Here is a 21,471-nt window from a genome sequence, read left to right on the forward strand (position 1 = left end):
ACACTCAGATACACAGGAGAGCAGAGAGAGGATACAGTGATGAGACAACACTCAGATACACAGGAGAGCAGAGAGAGGACACAGAGATTAGACAACACTCAGATACACAGCAGAGCAGAGAGAGGACACAGAGATTAGACAACACTCAGATACACAGCAGAGCAGAGAGAGGACACAGAGATGAAACAACACTCAGATACACAGCAGAGCAGAGAGAGGACACAGAGATTAGACAACACGCAGATACACAGCAGAGCAGAGAGAGGACACAGAGATTAGACAACACTCAGATACACAGGAGAGCAGAGGGAGGACACAGAGATTAAACAACACGCAGATACACAGCAGAGCAGAGAGAGGACACAGAGATTAGACAACACGCAGATACACAGCAGAGCAGAGAGAGGACACAGAGATTAGACAACACGCAGATACACAGCAGAGCAGAGAGAGGACACAGAGATTAAACAACACTTAGATACACAGGAGAGCAGAGAGAGGACACAGAGATGCACAGGTGTGAGCCTGACACTTGAGTACGTACTTCAATAAATGGGACTAGGTAATGGAGTGTGTAAATACAAAACGTAGCTAGCTTATAAAGCAGCTGCTCACTCACCATAGCAACAGTATATAGAGGTTACAGACTGTAGACAGACTTACTGTTGTAAACCAGACTGACGGGGGGTACAGACTGTATACAGACTTGCTGTTGTAAACCAGACTGATGGGGGGTACAGACTGTAGACAGACTTACTGTTATAGACCAGATTTACTGTTGTAAACCAGACTGATGGGGGGGTACAGACTGTAGACAGACTTACTGTTGTAAACCAGACTGACAGGGGGTACAGACTGCAGACAGACTTACTGTTATAGACCAGATTTACTGTTGTAAACCAGACTGATGGGGGGTACAGACTGTAGACAGACTTATTGTTGTAATCCAGACTGATGGGGGGTACAGACTGTAGACAGACTTACTGTTGTAAACCAGACTGATGGGGGGTACAGACTGTAGACAGACTTACTGTTGTAAACCAGACTGATGGGGGGTACAGACTGTATACAGACTTGCTGTTGTAAACCAGACTGATGGGGGGTACAGACTGTAGACAGACTTACTGTTGTAATCCAGACTGATGGGGGGTACAGACTGTAGACAGACTTACTGTTGTAAACCAGACTGATGGGGGGTACAGACTGTAGACAGACGTACTGTTATAGACCAGACTTACTGTTGTAAACCAGACTGACGGGGGGTACAGACTGTAGATAGACTTACTGTTGTAAACCAGACTGATGGGGGGTACAGACTGTAGACAGACTTACTGTTGTAAACCAGACTGATGGGGGGTACAGACTGTAGACAGACGTACTGTTATAGACCAGACTTACTGTTGTAAACCAGACTGACGGGGGGTACAGACTGTAGACAGACTTACTGTTATAGACCAGACTTACTGTTGTAAACCAGACTGACAGGGTGTACAGACTGTAGACAGACTTACTGTTGTAAACCAGACTTACTGTTATAGACCAGACTGATGGGGGTACAGACTGTAGACAGACTTACTGTTAAAGACCAGACTTACTGTTGTAAACCAGACTGACAGGGTGTACAGACTGTAGACAGACTTACTGTTGTAAACTAGACTTACTGTTATATACCAGACTGATGGGGGGTACAGACTGTAGACAGACTTACTGTTATAGACCAGACTTACTGTTATAGACCAGACTTACTGTTGTAAACCAGACTGATGGGGGGTACAGACTGTAGACAGACTTACTGTTGTAAACCAGACTGACAGCGTGTACAGACTGTAGACACTTACTGTTTTAGACCAGACTTACTGTTGTAAACCAGACTGATGGGGGGTACAGACTGCAAACAGGGGCTTGTCCTGGGAGCCTTGTTCTCTTCAAAGCCGTTGGGCAGGCCAGACAGGAAGTCCTTCCTCTGTTTGTTGAGGCCCAGCCACAGGTACATCTCCATCTTAGCCTGCACTGTCCAACCCGCTGGACCAAACCCCTTCTTACCAGGCAGCTGGGGACACAAACGTTACAGTAACGTCATAGATGTATATAACTTTCATCAGCCTTAGAAAGATTTTAATCTTAGCTTGGGATCTAAAGACACAAGGCCACAGACCTACAACAGCAACACTAGGGTAAATGGACATTCAACAGTTTGTTTGGGTTATAAAACAAAACAATGAGGGTAGGGAGAAGTGGAGGGCAGAGAGAGTCGAGAAGGTTCAAGTCACGTACCCTGAGGAAGACAGCTTTGACCTTGCCACAGTCCTTGCCTGTCTCCTCGTCTACGATGGAATAGAGGATGTCTTTGGAGGGGATGCGGGCGTAGGCGATACGCTTGTTGTTACTCATCATCCATACAAACACGTCTGGGATACTGTGCTGGGGCTGGAGGGCACAGAGGATATAGGTTCAACGTTTTATTGACACCCACACAGCAGTCAATACAGGCTGAAATGCATCTGTATAACATAAATGATATTGATAAACACAAGAATGCACACCCTTGTATCGGTGAATTACATTTTATGAGTGTACAGTTTATTGTTACACAGTGGTATGACTATGCTAGTGTTTTATAATGGAGAGCTAAGATCCATTGTTGGGAGGTTGCCTGTGCTCTCTCTATAAGGCCTAATTGCTCTGTCAATGCAGCTAGAATGTGTTATAAACAAAGTTGAGTTTAACAGAATCTGTACTGTACCTCGTCGGCAAGGAAACGGAGCCTGTGCAGGAAGTTCTGAACCATCTTCAATTTGTCTCTAACCGTGTTTCTCTTCACCTGGGAGCGAATCAGCTTGGCCTGCTGCCCCATGCTCTCCTACAGAGAAGGATATGACATTATAAACATTCCCATGCTCTCCTACAGAGAAGGATATGACATTATAAACATTCCCACGCTCTGCTACACAAGGATAGATTCATAACCATAACAACTCTCTCCATCACTCTCTCAGAGCAGCCCTGTACCATTTCTCTCATGCAGGACTTGAGTCTCTCTTTGTCCAGTTTAGTTCTGCCTGCCTGGTTCTGGTCTTTGTTGGCCAAAGTGACGAAACGACTGAAAGTAAAAACACAGAGACACTTACAGAAGATGTTTAGTTGTCAACACTGTGTCTCTGGCTATGGCAGTCCAGTCACTGTATCTACAGAAGTGATTATGGCTGTGGTATCAGTAATGTTAGCTCACTTGCAGCCAGTGCTGAGTTCCTCCAGCACCCCTCGGAGTCTGCGCTCTGGATAGGCCTTCTCTGTCTTAATGACCTCCTGCACGTCATTCAGACCCTCCTCCTGTCGGACACAACCCACAAACACAAACAAGTGTATCAGATCCAGAAATGCCTTGAGTTTATTGGGGTTAATCTAATTATTATCCTGCTGGTGCACATTTAACATGAATAGTTACTGACCATTTTGTCAGCGATCTTATCCATGATGTTGGAGTTGTAGAGTCGTCTCCTCTGGTCCTGCCACCAGCTCTTGATGTAGATACATGGCTTCTTCTCAAAGTAGGGCAGGTGGAAGTAGTTCCTGAGGTTGGCACAAAAAAAAGGTGTATAATCGATAGGATGAGTGTTGACATTATCAGAGTCCCTCAGAGAATAAGACCAATGGTAACAGATTTCTTTCATATTTAAATTTTTTCAATATGCAATATGCGTTGTACCATGCTATTCTTTTATCTCCATTATTTTATGTAGCCTACACATAGCTGTATAGGCTACATTGTGATCTATGAATATGGAAGAGCTAGACCAAGTGGTTCCCAGACTTGTTTTGTTGTTACATGTCATAAGCAAAACAATATTTCTAGCCAGAACCCCTGCTTTAGACGTGACCCAGGAGGAACTGACAAACTTGACCCACCACCCCTGATCCTGACCCTTGAACCCCTGTCCTCTGACCTGTCTGTGATGACAGGTTTCATGGGAGGGGTGGAGGACACAGACACCAGGTCCCCATCATCATCCGCCTCGTCCTCACTGGAGTTCTGCTGGATCAGCTCTGACTCTTCCTCATCACTCTCTCCTCCTCCCTCTTTCTTCTTCTTCTTCTTAGCTGCGGTGGGCTTGCTCACTCCGTCTATCTGGTTGCCGTAGTTACCTGGGAGAAGGAAATGTGAAAAGTAGCGAGAATAGTAGAATTGTATTGTTGTGTTTTTGTTTGCATTATTTACATGCCAAACACACAAATCATTGAGTACCTTTTTTGTCCAATACTAATGATAACTGAGTCTGTTAAGTTATTACTGTATACCCCCCAAGTGTACTACTTACCTATTGTGACCTCGAAGCTGATTGGCTTATCGCCGATCTTCCTGTCAATCATGGTGGCCTCCAGGAAGGAACCAAATAGGAAGAATTCCTCTATTTTCCCTGTGGCACTCTGAACGACAGAATAAAGAAGACAAGATTAACAACAGAATACAGATAAGCGGTAGAACCAAACCTGCTTTAATTACAATTTCTCAAACACACAGAATGCAGAATAAACAAATACAGTCCCATTCACCGACATACAGGTTTTTCTTTTTAATCATAAACAATTATCCTAAACAAAAAATATAAACGCAACATGTAAACTGTTGTTTCCATGTTTCAAAAGCCAAAATAAAAGATCCCAGAAATGTTCCATACGCACAAAAAGCTTATTAGTTTATATAGCATTTCTCCTTTGCCAAGTTAATCTATCCACCGGACAGGTGGGGCAAATCAAGTAGCTGATTAAACAGAATTATTATTACACAGGTGCACCTTGTGCTGGGGGCAATAAAAGGCAACAAAACACAACACAATGCCACAGATGTCCCAAGTTTTGAGGGAGCGTGCAATTGGCATGCTGACTGCAGGAATGTCCACCAGAGCTGTTGCCAGATAATTAAATGTTCATTTCTACCAATGTTTTTTTAGTGAATTTGGCAGTATGTCCAACCGGCCTCACAACTGCAGACCACGTGTAACCACACCAGCCCAGGACCACCACATCTGGCTACTTCACCTGCAGGATCGTCTGAGACCAGCCACTCGGACAGCTGATGAAACTGTGGGTATGCACAACCGAAGAATTTCTACACAAACTGTCAGAAACCAGCTTAGGGAAGCTCATTTGAGTGCTCGATGTCCTCACCAGGGTCTTAACCTAACTGCAGTTCGGCGTCGTAACCGACTTCAGTGGGCAAATGTTCAAATTTGAAGGCCACTGGCACGCTGGAGAAGTGGCTCTTCACGGTTGAATCCTGGTTTCAACTGTACCGGGCAGATGGCAGACAGCATGTATTGCGCTGTGTGGGCGAGCGGTTTGCTGAAATCTACGTTGTGAACAGAGTGCCCCGTGGTGGTGGTGGGGTTATGGTATGGGCAGGCATAAGCTACGGACAACAAAAACAATTACATTTTATCAACGGCAATTTGAATGCCGTGACGAGATCCTGAGGCCTGTTGTTATGCAATTCGTCCACCGCCATCACCTCATGTTTCAGCATTATAATGTCACAAGGATCTGTACACAACTCGTGGAAGCTGAAAATGTCCCAGTTCTTCCATGGCCTGCATACTCACCAAACATGTCACCCATTGAGCATGTTTGGGAATGCTCTGGATCGACGTGTACAACAGTATGTTCCAGTTCCCACCAATATCCAGCAACTGTTCACTACCATAGGAGAGGAGCAGGGACAACATCACACAGGCCATAATCACCAGCCTGATCAACTCAATGTGAAGGAGATGTGTCATGCTGCATGAGGTAAATTGTGGTCACACCAGATACTGACTGGTTTTCTGATCCACACCTTTACGGTATCTGTGACCAACAGATGCATATCTGTATTCCCAGTCATGTAAAATCCATAAATTAGGGCCTAATTTATTTCCTTCAATTGACTGATTTCCTCATATGAACTGTAACTCAGTAAAATCTTTGAAATTCGTGCATTTATATTTTGGTTCAGTGTATCTTTTCAAGTCAGATGTTGAGCAGATTAGGGTTGGCCTCTTTAAAAACTCTCTCTCTCTGTCTCTATCTCTGCCTCGCTCTCTCTCTCTGTCCCTATCTCTCTCTCCGTCTCTCTCTCTCTCTCTCTCTCTCTCTCTGTCTCTCTGTCTCTCTGTCTCTCTGTCTCTCTCTCTCGCTATACCTGCCCCTGCCACATAGTCAAACTGATACCAATAACTTACTGCACACAGGGGAGATATTAGGGAGGCATTAGCTAAACAAAGAGACAGCAAGGGGATAGTTGGCTACTTAGCCAGGGGTAACAAAGCTGATGCTGTTGATTTCCCTAACAGCCAGTTAATATCTTTAAGGTATTTTATAATGTCAATATAACAGATTATAACTGTGAGGATTGACGCTGGAGGCGAGAAGCAGGTACAGGGAGAACATTTAGTAAACAATGGACATGAAACAGAACAGGAACAGCGTCATTACAGGGGATAAATAAGACATCAATGCTGACACAGGGAACAAACTGAGGGGCAGACAGATATAGAGGGGGTAATCAACAAAGTAATGGAGTCCAGGTGAGTCCAATATTGTGCAGCTGCGCGTAATGATGGTGACAGGTGTGCGTAATGAAGGGCAGCCTGGCGCCCTCGAGCACCAGAAGGGGAACGGGAGCAGGCGTGACAATAACGGCAATTTAACATCAGAATGGAAATATCTAACCTATGACTATTTATGGGGATGTCAGGAGGTCATAGGAAGGGTCAAAGGGCAAAGCTGAACACGTGTAGGGGGTAGGCCGGTTGTTTTCTTTGTTTGCTGAAATCCATACTTTTTAATAAAATGTTAAACAAATACAACCACCGACTGTTTCCTCATATCGACTGACAGCGACTCGATGTAGTCGGAGGTACACTCCACCCACAGTGGAGTTGAGAAACCCAGCTAGCGTAGGAGTTATGTTGGATTAGGGGACAATCAATAGTTTGGCAGTTTGCTTTCTTCCAATGTCCTATTGCCTCGTAGGGGGTGGGAAGGACCCAATTCTTCCAATTACTGATAAACATGTTAGAACTGTTAAGCCTCCATGGATTGATGAGGAATTGAAGAACTATGGTTGAAAGAGATAGGGCAAAAAGGAGCTGCTAACAAGTCTGGCTGCACATCTTATTCGCTGGCTTACTGCAAATTGAGAATTTATGTGAGTAAACTCAACTAAAAGAAGAAGAAACTGTATTATGAAGCCAAGACCAATGATATAAAGAATGATGGAAGAAAACTTTGAATTAAATTATGGGCAGAAAGACTAATTCAACTCCATCTTTCATCGAATCACATGGATTATTCATCACAAAACCATTTGATGTTGCCAATTAATGCAATTATTCCTTCATTGGCAAAGTGGGCAAATTTAGGAAGGAAATGCCAACAACGAACAGTGAGCCATCATATTCATGCATAAAAAAAAATTATAATGAAAGAAAAGCATTGTAAGTTTGAATTTTGCAAACTTAGTGTGAGAGATATGGAACAATTATTGTTGTCAATCAATAATGACAAACCTCCTGCCATAGACAACTTAGAAGGAAAGCTACTGAGGATGGTAGCTGACTCCATAGCCACTCCTATCTGTCATATATTTAATCTGAGCCTAGAGGAAGGTGTTAGTCCTCAGGCCTGGAGGGAAGCCAAAGTCATTCCGCTACCCAAGTGGCCTTTACTGGTTCTTTACTAGTTCTAACAACAACATTGTTTTTGACCAAATACAATGCTATTTCTCTGTAAACAAATTGACAACAGACTTACAGCATGCTTATAGAGAAGGGCACTCAACATGTACTGCACTGACACAAATGACTGATGATTGGTTGAAAGAAATTGATATTACAAAGATTGTGGGAGCTATACTGTTAGATTTCAGTGCAGCCTTTGATATTATTGACCATTACATTTGATTTGATTTGATACGCTTTTCAACCTCTGCCATATCGTGGATCCAGAGCTACAGTTGAAGTCAGAAGTTTACCTACACTTAGGTTGGCGTCATTAAAACTCGTTTTTCAACCACTCCACAAATTTCTTGTTAACAAACTATAGTTTTGGCAAGTCGGTTTAGGACATCTACTTTGTGCATGACACAAGTAATTTTTCCAACAATTGTTTACAGACAGATTATTTCACATATAATTCACTGTATCACAATTCCAGTGGGTCAGAAGTTTACATACACTAAGTTGATTGTGCCTTTAACTTCTTTGGGGTAGGGGGCAGTATTTTCACGTTCGGATGAAAAGCGTGCCCAGAGTAAACGGCCTGCTACTCATAAAAGCTAGAATATGCATGTTATTATTACATTTGGATAGAAAACACTCTGAAGTTTCTAAAACTGTTTGAATGATGTCTGTGAGTATAACAGAACTCATATGGCCGGCAAAAACATGAGAAAAAATCCAACCAGGAAGTGGGAAATCTGAGGTTGGTCGATTTTCAACTCAGCTCCTATTGAAGATACAGTGGGATATTGGTCATGTTGCACTTCCTAAGGCTTCCACTAGATGTCAACAGTCTTTAAAGCCTTGTCTGATGCTTCTACTGTGAAGTGGGGCCGAATGAGAGGGGATTGAGTAAGGTCTACCATGAGCTGAACATGCGCTGACCATGCGCGTTCATGTGAGAGCGAGCTCTGTTCCATCGCACTTCTGAAGACAAAGGAATTCTCCGGTTGGACCATTATTGAAGAATTATGTTAAAAACATCCTAAAGATTGATTCAATACTTCGTTTGTCATGTTTTTACGGGCTGTAATATAACTTTTTAAACTTTTCGTACGTACTTTCCGCTGGACTTGCCCGCGCGTCATGAGTTTGGAAAGTGTACTGAACGCTAGAACAACAAGGAGGAATTTGGAAATAAATTATGGACATTATCGAACAAAACCAACATTTATTGTGGAACTGTGATTCCTGGGAGTGCATTCTGATGAAGATCATCAAAGGTATGTCACGCCCTGACCTTAGAGATCCTTTTTATGTCTCTATTTTGGTTTGGTCAGGGCGTGAGTTGGGGTGGGCATTCTATGTTTTGTGTTCTATGTTTTTTATTTCTGTGTGTTTGGCCTGGTGTGGTTCTCAATCAGAGGCAGCTGTCTATCGTTGTCTCTTATTGAGAACCATACTTAGGTAGCCTTTTCCCACCTGTGTTTTGTGGGTAGTTGTTTTCTGTCTTTGTGTCTGTACCAGACAGGATTGTTTCGTTTCGTTTCATTCTCTTTGTTATTTTGTTTAGTGTTCTGTTTTTTAATAAATTAACATGAACACTTACCACGCTGCGCTTTGGTCCGATGATTCCTACTCTTCATCCGAAGACGAATATCGTTACAAGGTAAGTGAATGTTTATAATGTTATTTCGGACTTCTGTTGACTGCACAATATGGCGGATATATTTTTGTCTTGATTGGGCTCTGAGCGCCAACCTCAGATTATTGCATGGTTTGCTTTTTTGAAATCTGACACAGCGGTTGCATTAAGGAGAAATGCATCTAAAATTCCATGCATAACACTTGTATTTTCATCAACATTTATGAGTATTTCTGTAAATTGATGTGGCTCTCTGCAAAATCACAGGATGTTATTACTGAACGTAACGCGCCAATGTAAACTGAGATTTTTGAATATAAATATGAACTTTATCGAACAAAACATACATGTATTATGTAACATGAAGTCCTATGAGTGTCATCTGATGAAGATCATCAAAGGTTAGTGATTAATTTTATCTCTATTTATGCTTTTTGTGACTCCTCTCTTTGGCTGGAAAAATGTCTGTGTTTTTCTGTAGCTATGTACTGACCTAACATAATCGTTTGGTGTGCTTTCGTCGTAAAGCCTTTTTAAATTCTGACACGTTGGCTGGATTCACAACAAGTGTAGCTTTAGTTTTGTGTATTGTACGTGTGATTTCATGAAAGTTTAATTGGGATAGCGTCCCACATATCCCAGAGAGGTTAAACAGGTCAACATTCACAAAGTTGCGGGGCCAGATGGATTACCAGGACGTGTACTCAAAGCATAGGTGGATCAACTGTCAAGTGTCTTCACTGACATTTTCAACCTCTCCCTGACCGAGTCTGTAATACCTACATGTTTCAAGCAAACCACCATGGTCCCTGTGCCCAATTAAGCGAAGGTAACCTGCCTAAATGATTACCGCCCCGTAGCACTCACGTCGGTAGCCATGAAGTGCTTTGAAAGGCTGGTCATGGCTCACATCAACAGCATCCTCCCGGACACCGGGGTAACCCACGCTTATTATTGAGCAGCTGGACCCGCCTATGATCTGAGAGGTAGCGGTCGCGGGTGGATACCAGATCTCAGACAGAGGGAGGCTTGGACAATCTATCAATAAGTGATGAAATTATAAAGAAAAAAGAAAAATGAATCAGAGAGTTTGGATCAACCCTGCTCATTAGCAGATTTTTGGGTTGAATAATCCTTGTGAGAATCAAGGACAATAGATATTGCATACCATATTAAAATTGGCAGCATATATGGGCAAGAGCACAACTTAAGTTTACAAATATTCTAACTTTGTTTCACGCCGCATTTAAACAATCGCTAAAGGGTGTAGATTTAGGGGTTCTGTGTTGATACAATATGTAAGGTCGTGTATTTGTTACTGGCGTAAAAAGACGAAGAAACTCGTATGCTAAACATCACCACATTAGTAAACTATGTGGTGAGGCATTAAATGGTAAAGTACAACCGGCCGAAACAAGAGATAACATATCTGGGGGTTTCGAGAACAATGTCACTCAGGAAAACCCTAGGAGTTTTAATCTCACGAGACACTTCAATTTGTTTTATTTTTAAATAGATTTATTGAATTGACGAAAGGGAGGGAGAGATAACAGAGTAATTAAAGTGGCTTCCCTGTGTGAACAGAAGTTGTGTTTGTTTTGACTATGATTGTTTTTTCATTAGTTCACCTGGTAACATAACGTTGGAAAGACAGAGGTAGAGTACAGTAGAGATTTTACAGGGAAGAGGAAGAGATGTAGACTAGTGAAGGTAACAAAGGAAAGTAAGTCAATTGGAAAGTAAGGATTTTTAATTTAATTTTTTTGGATTGATTAAGAACTGGCTACATTTGGGGCATTACAAGTGCATCTTAAAAAAACAGATGTTTAATGAGTGTGAAGCAGTGGTTAGTGTTAAAATATAGTCATATTGATTAGGAGGATTGATGTAAACTTAATGAGGGTTGACAATATGTGAATGGTAATGTATGTAATATGTTTTTTTTGATAGCACTCTAATGATTCGATATTTTAGTCATTTGAAAGGATGAGGTTTCTATACCAGGTTAAATGATGAGTAGAGGGATTGGGCCTTGAGATTGTAAAAAAGATTAGCTGCGGTTGAAAGCGAGCAGGCAGTGGAACATTTGAAGTAGAGGTCTGAGAAACATTCTTTACAGTTTCTGATTATTGTTGCTTGGTTTTATAGTTAGGTAACACCAGTGAATTTGAGCAGGAAGTTAATGTATTCTATAAAATTATAATCTATTTCCATTGTGGGGAACAGTGCTTAAAATTAAAGTTAAATGTTATATTTTTTACTATTATGCTGATAAGACAGCACACACGTTTTAAAGTTTCTACGTGTTAAACAACAGGTTTATATTTTGACTAAATTAATGCAGCAGGTTGCAATGTTCAGATTACCGGTAAGGGGTTATGGTTTGTTTATTTTAGACAGTGTCGATTCCACATAATGAAACATTGTATTAGGGCTCCCGAGTGGTGTAGTTGTCTAAAGCACTGCATCTCAGTGCAAGTGGCGCCCTGGTTCGAATCCAGGCTGAATCACATCTGTCTGTGATTGAGAGTCCCATGGGGGTGGCAGGTAACTTACATTGGTCTAGTAATGAAACCAGGATAATTTGACATGGTTATAGAAAAGAGAGACCTGCGGCACAACAACTGCCAGAGTTACACCAGGAACGCACAATCCCTCCATCAGTGCTCAGACTGTCCGCAAGAGGCTGAACTGAGACAAGTATTTATGCTGAGGTTATGGTGGAGATGGTATCTAGATGCATAGGAGGGATCATTTGACCAAACAGGGTGTGGACCTCAAAACCCTCTCTAACCAGCTGAAGAAATGGCATTCACTACGGCCCTGTCCTGCACCACTTCTATCCAGAGACCTGAGTCTGAGCCAGCAACCGCTGTACAGCATCCAGTTGAAGTTATCAAATGTTTTTCTCTCAGGAGTGAAACACAAGTCCACGTGGAGTGAGCATGGAGAGAGATTCGTTCCAAAACTTTTCTCATATTGCTGGTATACTGGTTGGCAAATGGACAAGACGTAATGAGTTGTGGTGGGGTTCAGGAGAGACATTGAAATTGGGACATTATCATGGGCCATCCACTTTGAACCTATCTGAAGAAGAAAAATTAAGAAATGCCAGAAGATTGAGGGGGTTGGTCAACTGTACCTGTAATTGATTTAGATTTGGAGGTCTACGCTGATACATTTATAGTGATTTAGGCTATGAATGCATTGAGATACTGATCTGTAATTATAGCCCTGATGAGGAACTTAATACTAGAATTATGAGATTAATATATATGTATGGTTAATCTAAATGTACATTCTGCCAGTATTGATGTATGTTAAGTTGAGGATTTTCATTATGAGTGATATAACCAATGTGAATCACTGAGCAATGTCATCCTAAATTTCGGTTGGATAATTAATTGAGGTTTGATTATCATTTGGGAACTGAATGATTTCCCTTACCTATTCCCTATTCCTGACTACATCTCTGATGATGACCCAATCCTGAGCATAAGGACTCAGATGTGGAGTCCACACTGAGTGTACAAGGTGCCCAGAGAGGGTTGTCTGTCACTGGTGTAGGAATGGTTCTGAACGGGGTGGACACTTTTATCATGGTGGCCCCTACCTTTGTGTATGATGCCAGTGTGATGACTGTCCTATTTGCTGTAATGAAGCTTGTGTGTGATTTTATTTTTTATGTTTCATTTTCTGTTCCAGATTGACCTTGTTTAGATAAGAAAGGTCTAAAACTCAGCAAAGATTGTTTACCATGGATGAGATGTCAGGCGCCAGAAATATGTACTTTGTTTGTTTACATTTATGTTTAACAATAATCACGTAATGCTTGTACCCTTAGATTTTTCCAGGAGAAGCTTAGCTTCTTGAGAGGGGAATGTGATAGAAAAATTATGTATTCACCTTATTTGTTGGATATTGTATGAATTGCTTACTTAACAAACAGTAAGATATTTATGTTCTGCTAGTGCTGTGTTTTATGGTCTCCACTCTAGCACCCTGCAGCTAGTCTGGGTGTTGAGGACATGGGTTTTACTAGAGATAGCTTGAAGCTGACAATTGATTGATGTTGGTGACAAAAACCTAAAAGCTGGCATTCCATAGACAAGATGTTGTGTGTGTGACTCGAGATAGAGAGAGCCTGGAATGGTTTAGAACAATGCCTCATTGTCTCATCTTACTGACATCTGGGAAACTAAGCCGGGATGGGGGTAAAACACCATCCTGTGTAGATAACTAAGGTGGCTTATGGGAGATGGAACCATTGTGACTAAGCATTTTGATGTCCTATATAATATCAGTTTTTTCATTTTCAGTTAGGCTCTCAGCCTAACAGTCAGAACAAGACTGTTGGGCTGACGGTTTCATTATTGCAATAATTCATCGATATTAAATAAAGATGATTGTTTGTAGAAATGACCAAGTCTCTCTCAGTACTGAATTTCCACGACAATAGTCACTTCACCCCTACCTACATGTATAAATTACCTCAACTAACCTGTACCACCGCACACTGACTCGGTACCGGTACCTCCTGTATATAGCCTCGTTATTGTTATTCTTATTGTGTTACTTTTTATTATTCTTTTTTACTTTATTCTATTTGGTAAACATTTTAATATCTTAACTCTTCTTGAACTGCACTGTTGGTTAAGGGCTTGTAAGTAAGCATTTCACGGTAAGGTCTACACTTGTTGTATTCGGCGCATGTGACAAATAAAGTTTGATTTGATTTTTAGACCGATGCGCCACTCGGGAGCCCTGATATGTAGGCTGTGTGTGTAGTTTTAAAATGTACGTAGTTATGGCCTTGAGCTGTTCTTGTCTTTTAATGTTCTGTATTATGTCATATTCCATGTTTTGTGTGGACCCCAGGAAGAGTAGCTGCTGCTTTCTCAACAGCTAATGGGGATCCTAATAAAATACCAAATACCAAATGTAAGATCAATACAATGTCAAGTTTGAACATAGGAGTGTGAGGTGTGACTCAATGACAGCCAACTAATGGACACTCCTTTCTGAAAGGGTCAGCCAATGGCACTCACCTCAGACATACTTGGCAACCAATGAACAGTCACCATCCAATGAGCACTCACCTCTGAGATGTTGGAGACAGGCTCTACCTGCACCTCGGTGGAGCTCACAATCTCAGTGGAGGTGGTGTCCAGGATCTCTACGGCAACAGAGATGAGGAGGCGGGCCCTGAAGGACACACCTTCCCCCAGCCCCTCATTCAGGTCCTGGTGCTCGTCAATCAGAGTGTAGTGGCGGGTTGAGCCATACATGTTGACCCAGGCTGGGCCCATGGTGGGGAGGAACCCTGGGGGAGGAGGAGAGGAAGGGGGTGAAGGAGGAGAGGAAGGGGGATGGAGGATGACAGGTGAATTGAACGAAAGACAGGGTCCTGAGAAAGGCAATTGCCTGTGTGCTGTGGTGCAGGAGTGTCATGATGCAGCAACGGAGGAATGTTGCATGGTAACTATTTTACTTTTTCTTACTTTTTCTGTGGACTACGTAAATGATAACTTCGTTTTTTGCATGAAGACATTATGATTTGCAGTGGAATTGAAAGACTTACCTTCCTGGAAAGTATTTATTCCTTACGTGTGTTTTGAACTATTTGAGTATTTTATCAAGTTTGTATTTATGCATGCTTCTTTTGTTGTGATACTCCCACGCAGGTGACGACCTCTGAACTTACCACCTGAGCTTCCCAATGGATTATTGACTCTGATGAACAAGACCCTGCACAAATCGGAACTGTGGGCGCTGCCCGCATGGACCAATGGGGTTGGGGCAGGGTTGTCCACCTTTGTTTCCCTCAGGATATTTCGGAGCAGGGCACCAATCAAGGGCATGATTTCTCAAGTCTGTGGAAGTTGTAGCTGAGAAGATCAAGATGAACATTCCTCGAGTAGTTGGTACTTGAAGAAAATAGAGAGTATGACTGTGTTGCTGTTTTTTGATGAGTCTCTCCCTACTCATGTCAACATGGGATATGTGAGTTACCCGATGAGGGCATTTGTCCTCAGGTTACTGCAGTTTTCCAACTGCAAAGCATTTGGGCACATGTTATTTGTTTGCAAAGAGTATGATTTGCTGGGGAATATGATGTGGTAAGGAGGAGCTGCATGGTGTACTGACTGGAGCAGCAGTTCTGTCCTCTCAGGTCACCGCATCTGAGTAGGGCGTGGAGTGTATTTTGAAGGACTACATTTTTATTTTGTTGAGATGTTTGAGTGGATTAAACATTTTAGTTTATTTCCCTTTCCCCCTTTTTTTATTTCCTGCATCCAGTGGTTTATTTCCCACATTCAATGTTTCTGGTGTAGTCAGCCCTAAAACGCCAATGAAGAAGAAGAAAGTAACCTGTCTATACCTGTCTATAGTCCTGGAGCCACAACTGCTAGATCAAGCCAGCCTTCATAGAGCCTGAAGCGCAGCAGCATTGTTGTAAAGGTCCTATGTGTAGCGAGTCAGGCGCAGGACAGCAGATATGAGTAATCAAAGTACTTTACTCAAAAAATACAAATATACAAGGCAACAATGAAAGCCCACAAACACGGACCAAATTACAAAAACCAATCACTCACGAACACAACATGGGGAACAGAGGGTTAAATAATAAACAAGTAATTGGTTGAGTGAAGCCAGGTGTGATAAGACAAAGACAGAACATTAGAAGTACCCATCCAAGAAGGCTCAAGGTCATTGGCTACAGATACAATTACGTCAATCACATTATACCTACCATAGCTTTGATTGGACTGATCATGTCAACATCATACCTTCAAAATCTTAGCTACCAAGCTAGAAGTCATCATCATGAATCATGTCGACAATCTACTGGCAAATCAGTTTCGATCCTTGTCATATGAAGAGAAATAACCAAGAAATTATAGATAAAACTTAAAAGGATAAACATTCAACATTGGTCACGCTGTCAATCCAGCATGACTTCTCCTACGCTCAAAACAACTGGAAACCCGTAACTGGGAAATCTCAGACTTCAGTGAGTTCCAGACCTCTCTCCAGAGCAGGGGTGGGCAACTCTAGTCCTCGAGGGCCTGATTGGTGTCACACTTTTTCTCCATCCCTAGCAAACACAGCTGATTAATGAAATTGCATTCTAAACTGGAGATCATGATTAGGTGACTATTGGAGTCAGGTATGTTAGCTGGGGCTGGGGCAAAACTGTGACACCAATCAGGCCCTCAAGGACTGGAATTGCCCACCCCTGCTCTAGCTTCATCGGGACAGGGGGCAGCATTTCCACTTTGAACAAATTGCGTGCCCAAACGGAATTTCCTCCTACTCTGTCCCAGAAGGTAATACATGCATATTATTATTACTATTGTATAGAAAACACTCTGAAGTTTCTAAAACTGTTTGAATTATGTCTGTAAGTATAACAAAACTCATTTGGTAGACAAAAACCTGAGAAGAAGTCCAAACAGGAAGTGAGAACTCGATTTTCAAAACAGTGCCAAATGATACCCATTATAGTTATGGATGAGGAAACACTTCCTAGGGCTTCCACTTGATGTCACCGTCTTTAGATTTTGGTTATATGATTCTACTATAAAGGAGGGGCTCATAGGAGCTATTTTACTGAGTGGTCTTCAGAAATTTTCAGTCTCATTTTGCGCGCGAGTGAGAGAGAGTGCTCTCGTTCCAATGCTCTTTCTTCAGACAATGAAATTCTCCGGTTGGATCCTTATTGATGATTAATGTTAAACACATCCTAAATATGGATTGCATACATCATTTGACTTGTTTCTATGACCTGTAACGGAACTTTTTGAGTTTTTGTCTGGAGGGATTGCTCGTGCGTCATGAAAATGGATTCGTGGGCTGAACATGCTAACAACAAGTGGCTAAATGATGGGCTTTATGGAACTTTTCAGTCATTTATTGTCGAACTGGGAATCCTGGGAGTGCCTTCTGATGAAGTTATTCGAAGGTAAGTGCATATTTATAGTGTTTTTGTAGCTTCTGTTGATGCCAAAATGGCGACTATTTCTTTGGCTGGATTGTGCTCTGAGCGCCGTTCTCAGATTATTATTTTTCCGTAAAGTTTATTTTGAAATCTGACACAGCGGTTGCATAGAGGATAAGTTTATCTTTAATTCTGTGAATAACACTTGCATCTTTTATCAATGTTTATTATGAGTATTTCTGCAAAATCACCGGATGTTTTGGAATCAAAACATTACTGCACGTAACGCGCCAATGTAAACTGAGATTCTTTTTATATATATATATGCACATTATCGAACAAAACATAAATGTATTGTGTAACATGATGTCATATGACTCATCTGGTGAAGATGTTCAAAGGTTAGTGATTAATTTTATCTCTATTTGTGGGTTTTGTGAAAGCTATCTTTGCTGTGAAAAATGTCTGTGCTTTTTTGGATTTGGTGGTGAGCTAACATAAATATATGTTGTGTTTTCGCTGTAAAACATTTAAAAAATCGGAAATGTTGGCTGGATTCACAAGATGTTCATCTTTCATTTGCTGTATTGGACTTGTTAATGTGTGAAAGTTAAATATTTCAAAAACATATTTTTGAATTTCCCGCGCTGCCTTTTCAGTGGAATGTGTGGGGGGGGTTCCGCTAGCGGAACGTGTGTCCTAGACAGGCTAGAGCTCCAACCGGAGGATCACTGACGTCATCATGATTCAACCTTGTTTTTAATCAGTTCCCAGTTGTCTTGAAAGCACCATAAATCCAGAGAATGCCAGACTTTGATGACAAAGTTTGATGACAAACTTTTCCCACAAAGGACCTTCCTGTTCAAGTGAGCACAGCACAACAAGGTGAGTCCAAAAATGTAATGTATGCTGCTGCTTAAATGATGTAATATGACAGAGACATATACACTACCGTTCAAAAGTTTGGGGTCAAATAGAATTGTCCTTGTTTTGAAATAAAAGCACATTTTTGGTCCATTAAAATAACATCAAATTGATCAGAAATACAGTGTAGACATTGTGAATATTGTAAATGACTATTGTATCTGGAAACACCAGTCTCAACGTCAACAGTGAAGAGGCGACTCCGGGATGCTGGCCTTCTAGGCAGTGTTGCAAAGAAAAAGCCGTATCTCAGACTGGCCAATAAAAATAAAAGATTAAGATGGGCAAAAGACACTGGACAGAGGAACTCTGCCTAGAAGGCCAGCATCCTGGAGTCGCCTCTTCATTGTTGAAGTTGAGACTGGTGTTTTGCGGGTACTATTTAATGAAGCTGCCAGTTTCAGGACTTGTGAGGTGTCTGTTTCTCAAACTAGACACTCTAATGTACTTGTCCTCTTGCTCAGTTGTGCACCGGGGCCTCCCACTCCTCTTTCTATTCTGGTTAGAAACAGTTTGCGCTGTTCTGTGAAGGGAGTAGTACACAGCGTTGTACGAGATCTTCAGTTTCTTGGCCATTTCTCGAATGGAATAGCCTTAATTTCTCAGAACAAGAATAGACTGACGAGTTTCAGAAGAAAGGTCTTTGTTTCTGGCCATTTTGAGCCTGTAATCGAGCCTGTAATTGAACCCACAAATACTGATGCTCCAGATACTCAACAACAAAAAAATATCCCGTTTCCAGCTACAATAGTAGTTTACAACATTAACAATGTCTACACTGTATTTCTGTGTCACGGTTGTTATCTTCTAGTTGCACACAATCCCGGATCCGGGAGCACCCCCATCAGTAAAAAAGCTGACTAGCATAGCCTAGCATAGCGTCACAAGTAAATACTAGCATCTAAATATCATTAAATCACAAGTCCAAGACACCAGATGAAAGATACACATCTTGTGAATCCAGCCATCATTTCTGATTTTTAAAATGTTTTACAGGGAAGACACAATATGTAAATCTATTAGCTAACCATGATAGCAAAAGACACAACTTTTTTTCCCACAATTTTTTTCCTGCATAGGTAGCTATCACAATTTCGACCAAATAAAGATATAAATAGCCACTAACCAAGAAACAACTTCATCAAATGACAGTCTGATAACACATTTATTGTATAGCATATGTTTTGTTAGAAAAATTTGCATATTTCAGGTATAAATCACAGTTCTACATTGCAGCTGCAATCTGAAATAGTGCCGAAGCAGCCAGAATAATTACAGAGACCAACGTCAAATACCTAAATACTCATCATAAAACATTTCTGAAAAATACACAGCGTACAGCAAATGAAAGACCAACATCTTGTGAATCCAGCCAATATTTCAGATTTTTTAAGTGTTTTACAGCGAAAACACAACATAGCATTATATTAGCTTACCACAATAGCCAGAAACACAAGCCGTTTACCAGCAGCAAAGGTTAGCGATCCTAACAAACCAGCAAAAGATATATAATTTTTGACTAACCTTCATATACTTCATCAGATGACAGTCCCGTAACATCATATTACACAATGCATATAGGATTTGTTCGAAAATGTGCATATTTAACGGCACAAATCGTGGGTATACAATGTGAAATGTAGCCAAACTTGAAGCAATCTGGCCGGCGCCATCTTGGAGAGGCACCTAATCTAATCGATAACTAATCGTAAACTTGACTAAAAAATACAAGTTGGACAGCAAATGAAAGATACATTAGTTCTTAATGCAACCGCTGTGTTAGATTTTTAAAATTAACGTTACTCGACATACAGCGTGCGTTACAGCGAGACCATGCCGAAATTAATGGCGGACTAATAATTTTACATTTTTCCACAGAAATACGAATTAACATCATAAATAGCTCTTACTTTTTGATGAGCTTCCATCAGAATCTTGGGCAAGTGGTCCTTTGTCCAGAACAATCGTCTTTTGGTTGAAAGATGTCCTCTACTCCTGTAGAATTAGCTGCTAACGCCAGCGATGTACCGGAGAGGTGCCCAACTCGCGATAACGCCTGACAAAGAAACTCCAGAAAATCGCAATAAACTGATATAAACTGCTATAAGTCGGTTTAAATTAACTACCTTATGAAGTTTTTAAGACAAAAAACTAATTAAATCAGAGCCGGAGATATAGAACTGCTAAACCGAAAGCTTTTCAGGACGCCATGCCTGGTGTCCCTCCTGCGTCAGGCCCCGCGTCGAAAAGGTCGGTCCTTCCGTTCCAAGAGGCTTTATACTCCCCCAGATGGTGCTATCCACTCCATTCAAAGTCTCACCGCTTACTGACATCTAGGGGAAGGCGTATGCAGTGCATGTAGCCCCATAGCTTACAAGGGAATTTATAAACCGACCCTGGAACAGAGACCTCGATTTCAGAAATCTCACTTCTTGACAGGAAGTGTGCTGCAGAATGAGTTCTGTTTCACTCAGAGAAATAATTCAAACGGTTTTAGAAACTAGAGAGTGTTTTCTATCCAATAGTAATAATAATATGCATATTGTACGAGCAAGAATTGAGTACGAGGCAGTTTAATTTGGGAACAAATTTTTTACAAAGTGCAAATAGCACCCCCTATTGACAAAAGGTTTTAAGATAGACGGACCAAGGCGCAGGGTGATTCGAATTCCACATATTTTATTAGTGAAACTTAAACAAAACAATAAGCAAACAATGACCGTGAAGTAACAGAGCGCACATCTGCACTCAACAAAACAATATCCCACAAATGCAGGTGGGAACAGGGACACCTTAAGTATGATCCCCAATTAGAGACAACGAATATCAGCTGCCTCTAATTGGGAACCATACTAAGAGCACCAACATGGAAATGCATCGACTAGAACACCCCCTAGTCACGCCTGACCTACAACACCATAGAAAACCAAGGGCTCTCTATGGTCAGGGCGTGACATTCTGATTAATTTGATGTTATTTTAATGGATGAAAAATATGCTTTTCTTTAAAAAACAAGGACATTTCTAAGTGACCCCAAACTTTTGAACGGTAGTGTATATATACTGTAGCTAAGAAAGTAATACTAAGTGTATGTTGTGTAGTAAGCTGTTAGTAGCCCATGTGCTTCCCCCTAATAAGTCGGTCCCTTTTCCCCTTATAATTTCACCTTCTGTTCTGACTTGGTGCAGGTAGCCTATAGCCTGTTTTAGAGAAATGTCATCATTGAATATTGTAAGAGCTTTCATTGTCTGCTTATATGCCTCCTT

At 41.4% G+C, this 21,471-nt stretch overlaps 1 protein-coding gene across 14 annotated transcripts in view; it reads right to left on the reverse strand.

The window, feature by feature from the left end:
- The window catches only part of LOC139582722 (otoferlin-like), a 137,133-nt gene that overhangs the window by 32,706 nt on the left and 82,956 nt on the right, over nt 1–21,471 (reverse strand). For all 14 annotated transcript variants that reach the window (XM_071412992.1, XM_071412977.1, XM_071412985.1 and 11 more), the window contains 9 exons: nt 14,439–14,662; nt 4,317–4,425; nt 3,945–4,143; nt 3,450–3,570; nt 3,230–3,330; nt 3,010–3,100; nt 2,744–2,860; nt 2,275–2,427; nt 1,858–2,050 (listed from right to left, as the gene is read on the reverse strand). In XM_071412992.1, coding sequence (XP_071269093.1) covers nt 1,858–2,050; nt 2,275–2,427; nt 2,744–2,860; nt 3,010–3,100; nt 3,230–3,330; nt 3,450–3,570; nt 3,945–4,143; nt 4,317–4,425; nt 14,439–14,662 — 1,308 coding nt within the window. The remainder of the gene's footprint in view (nt 1–1,857; nt 2,051–2,274; nt 2,428–2,743; nt 2,861–3,009; nt 3,101–3,229; nt 3,331–3,449; nt 3,571–3,944; nt 4,144–4,316; nt 4,426–14,438; nt 14,663–21,471) is intronic.

The sequence above is a fragment of the Salvelinus alpinus genome, chromosome 8 (assembly GCF_045679555.1).
Source record: "Salvelinus alpinus chromosome 8, SLU_Salpinus.1, whole genome shotgun sequence".
In the NCBI taxonomy this organism is placed as follows: domain Eukaryota; kingdom Metazoa; phylum Chordata; class Actinopteri; order Salmoniformes; family Salmonidae; genus Salvelinus; species Salvelinus alpinus.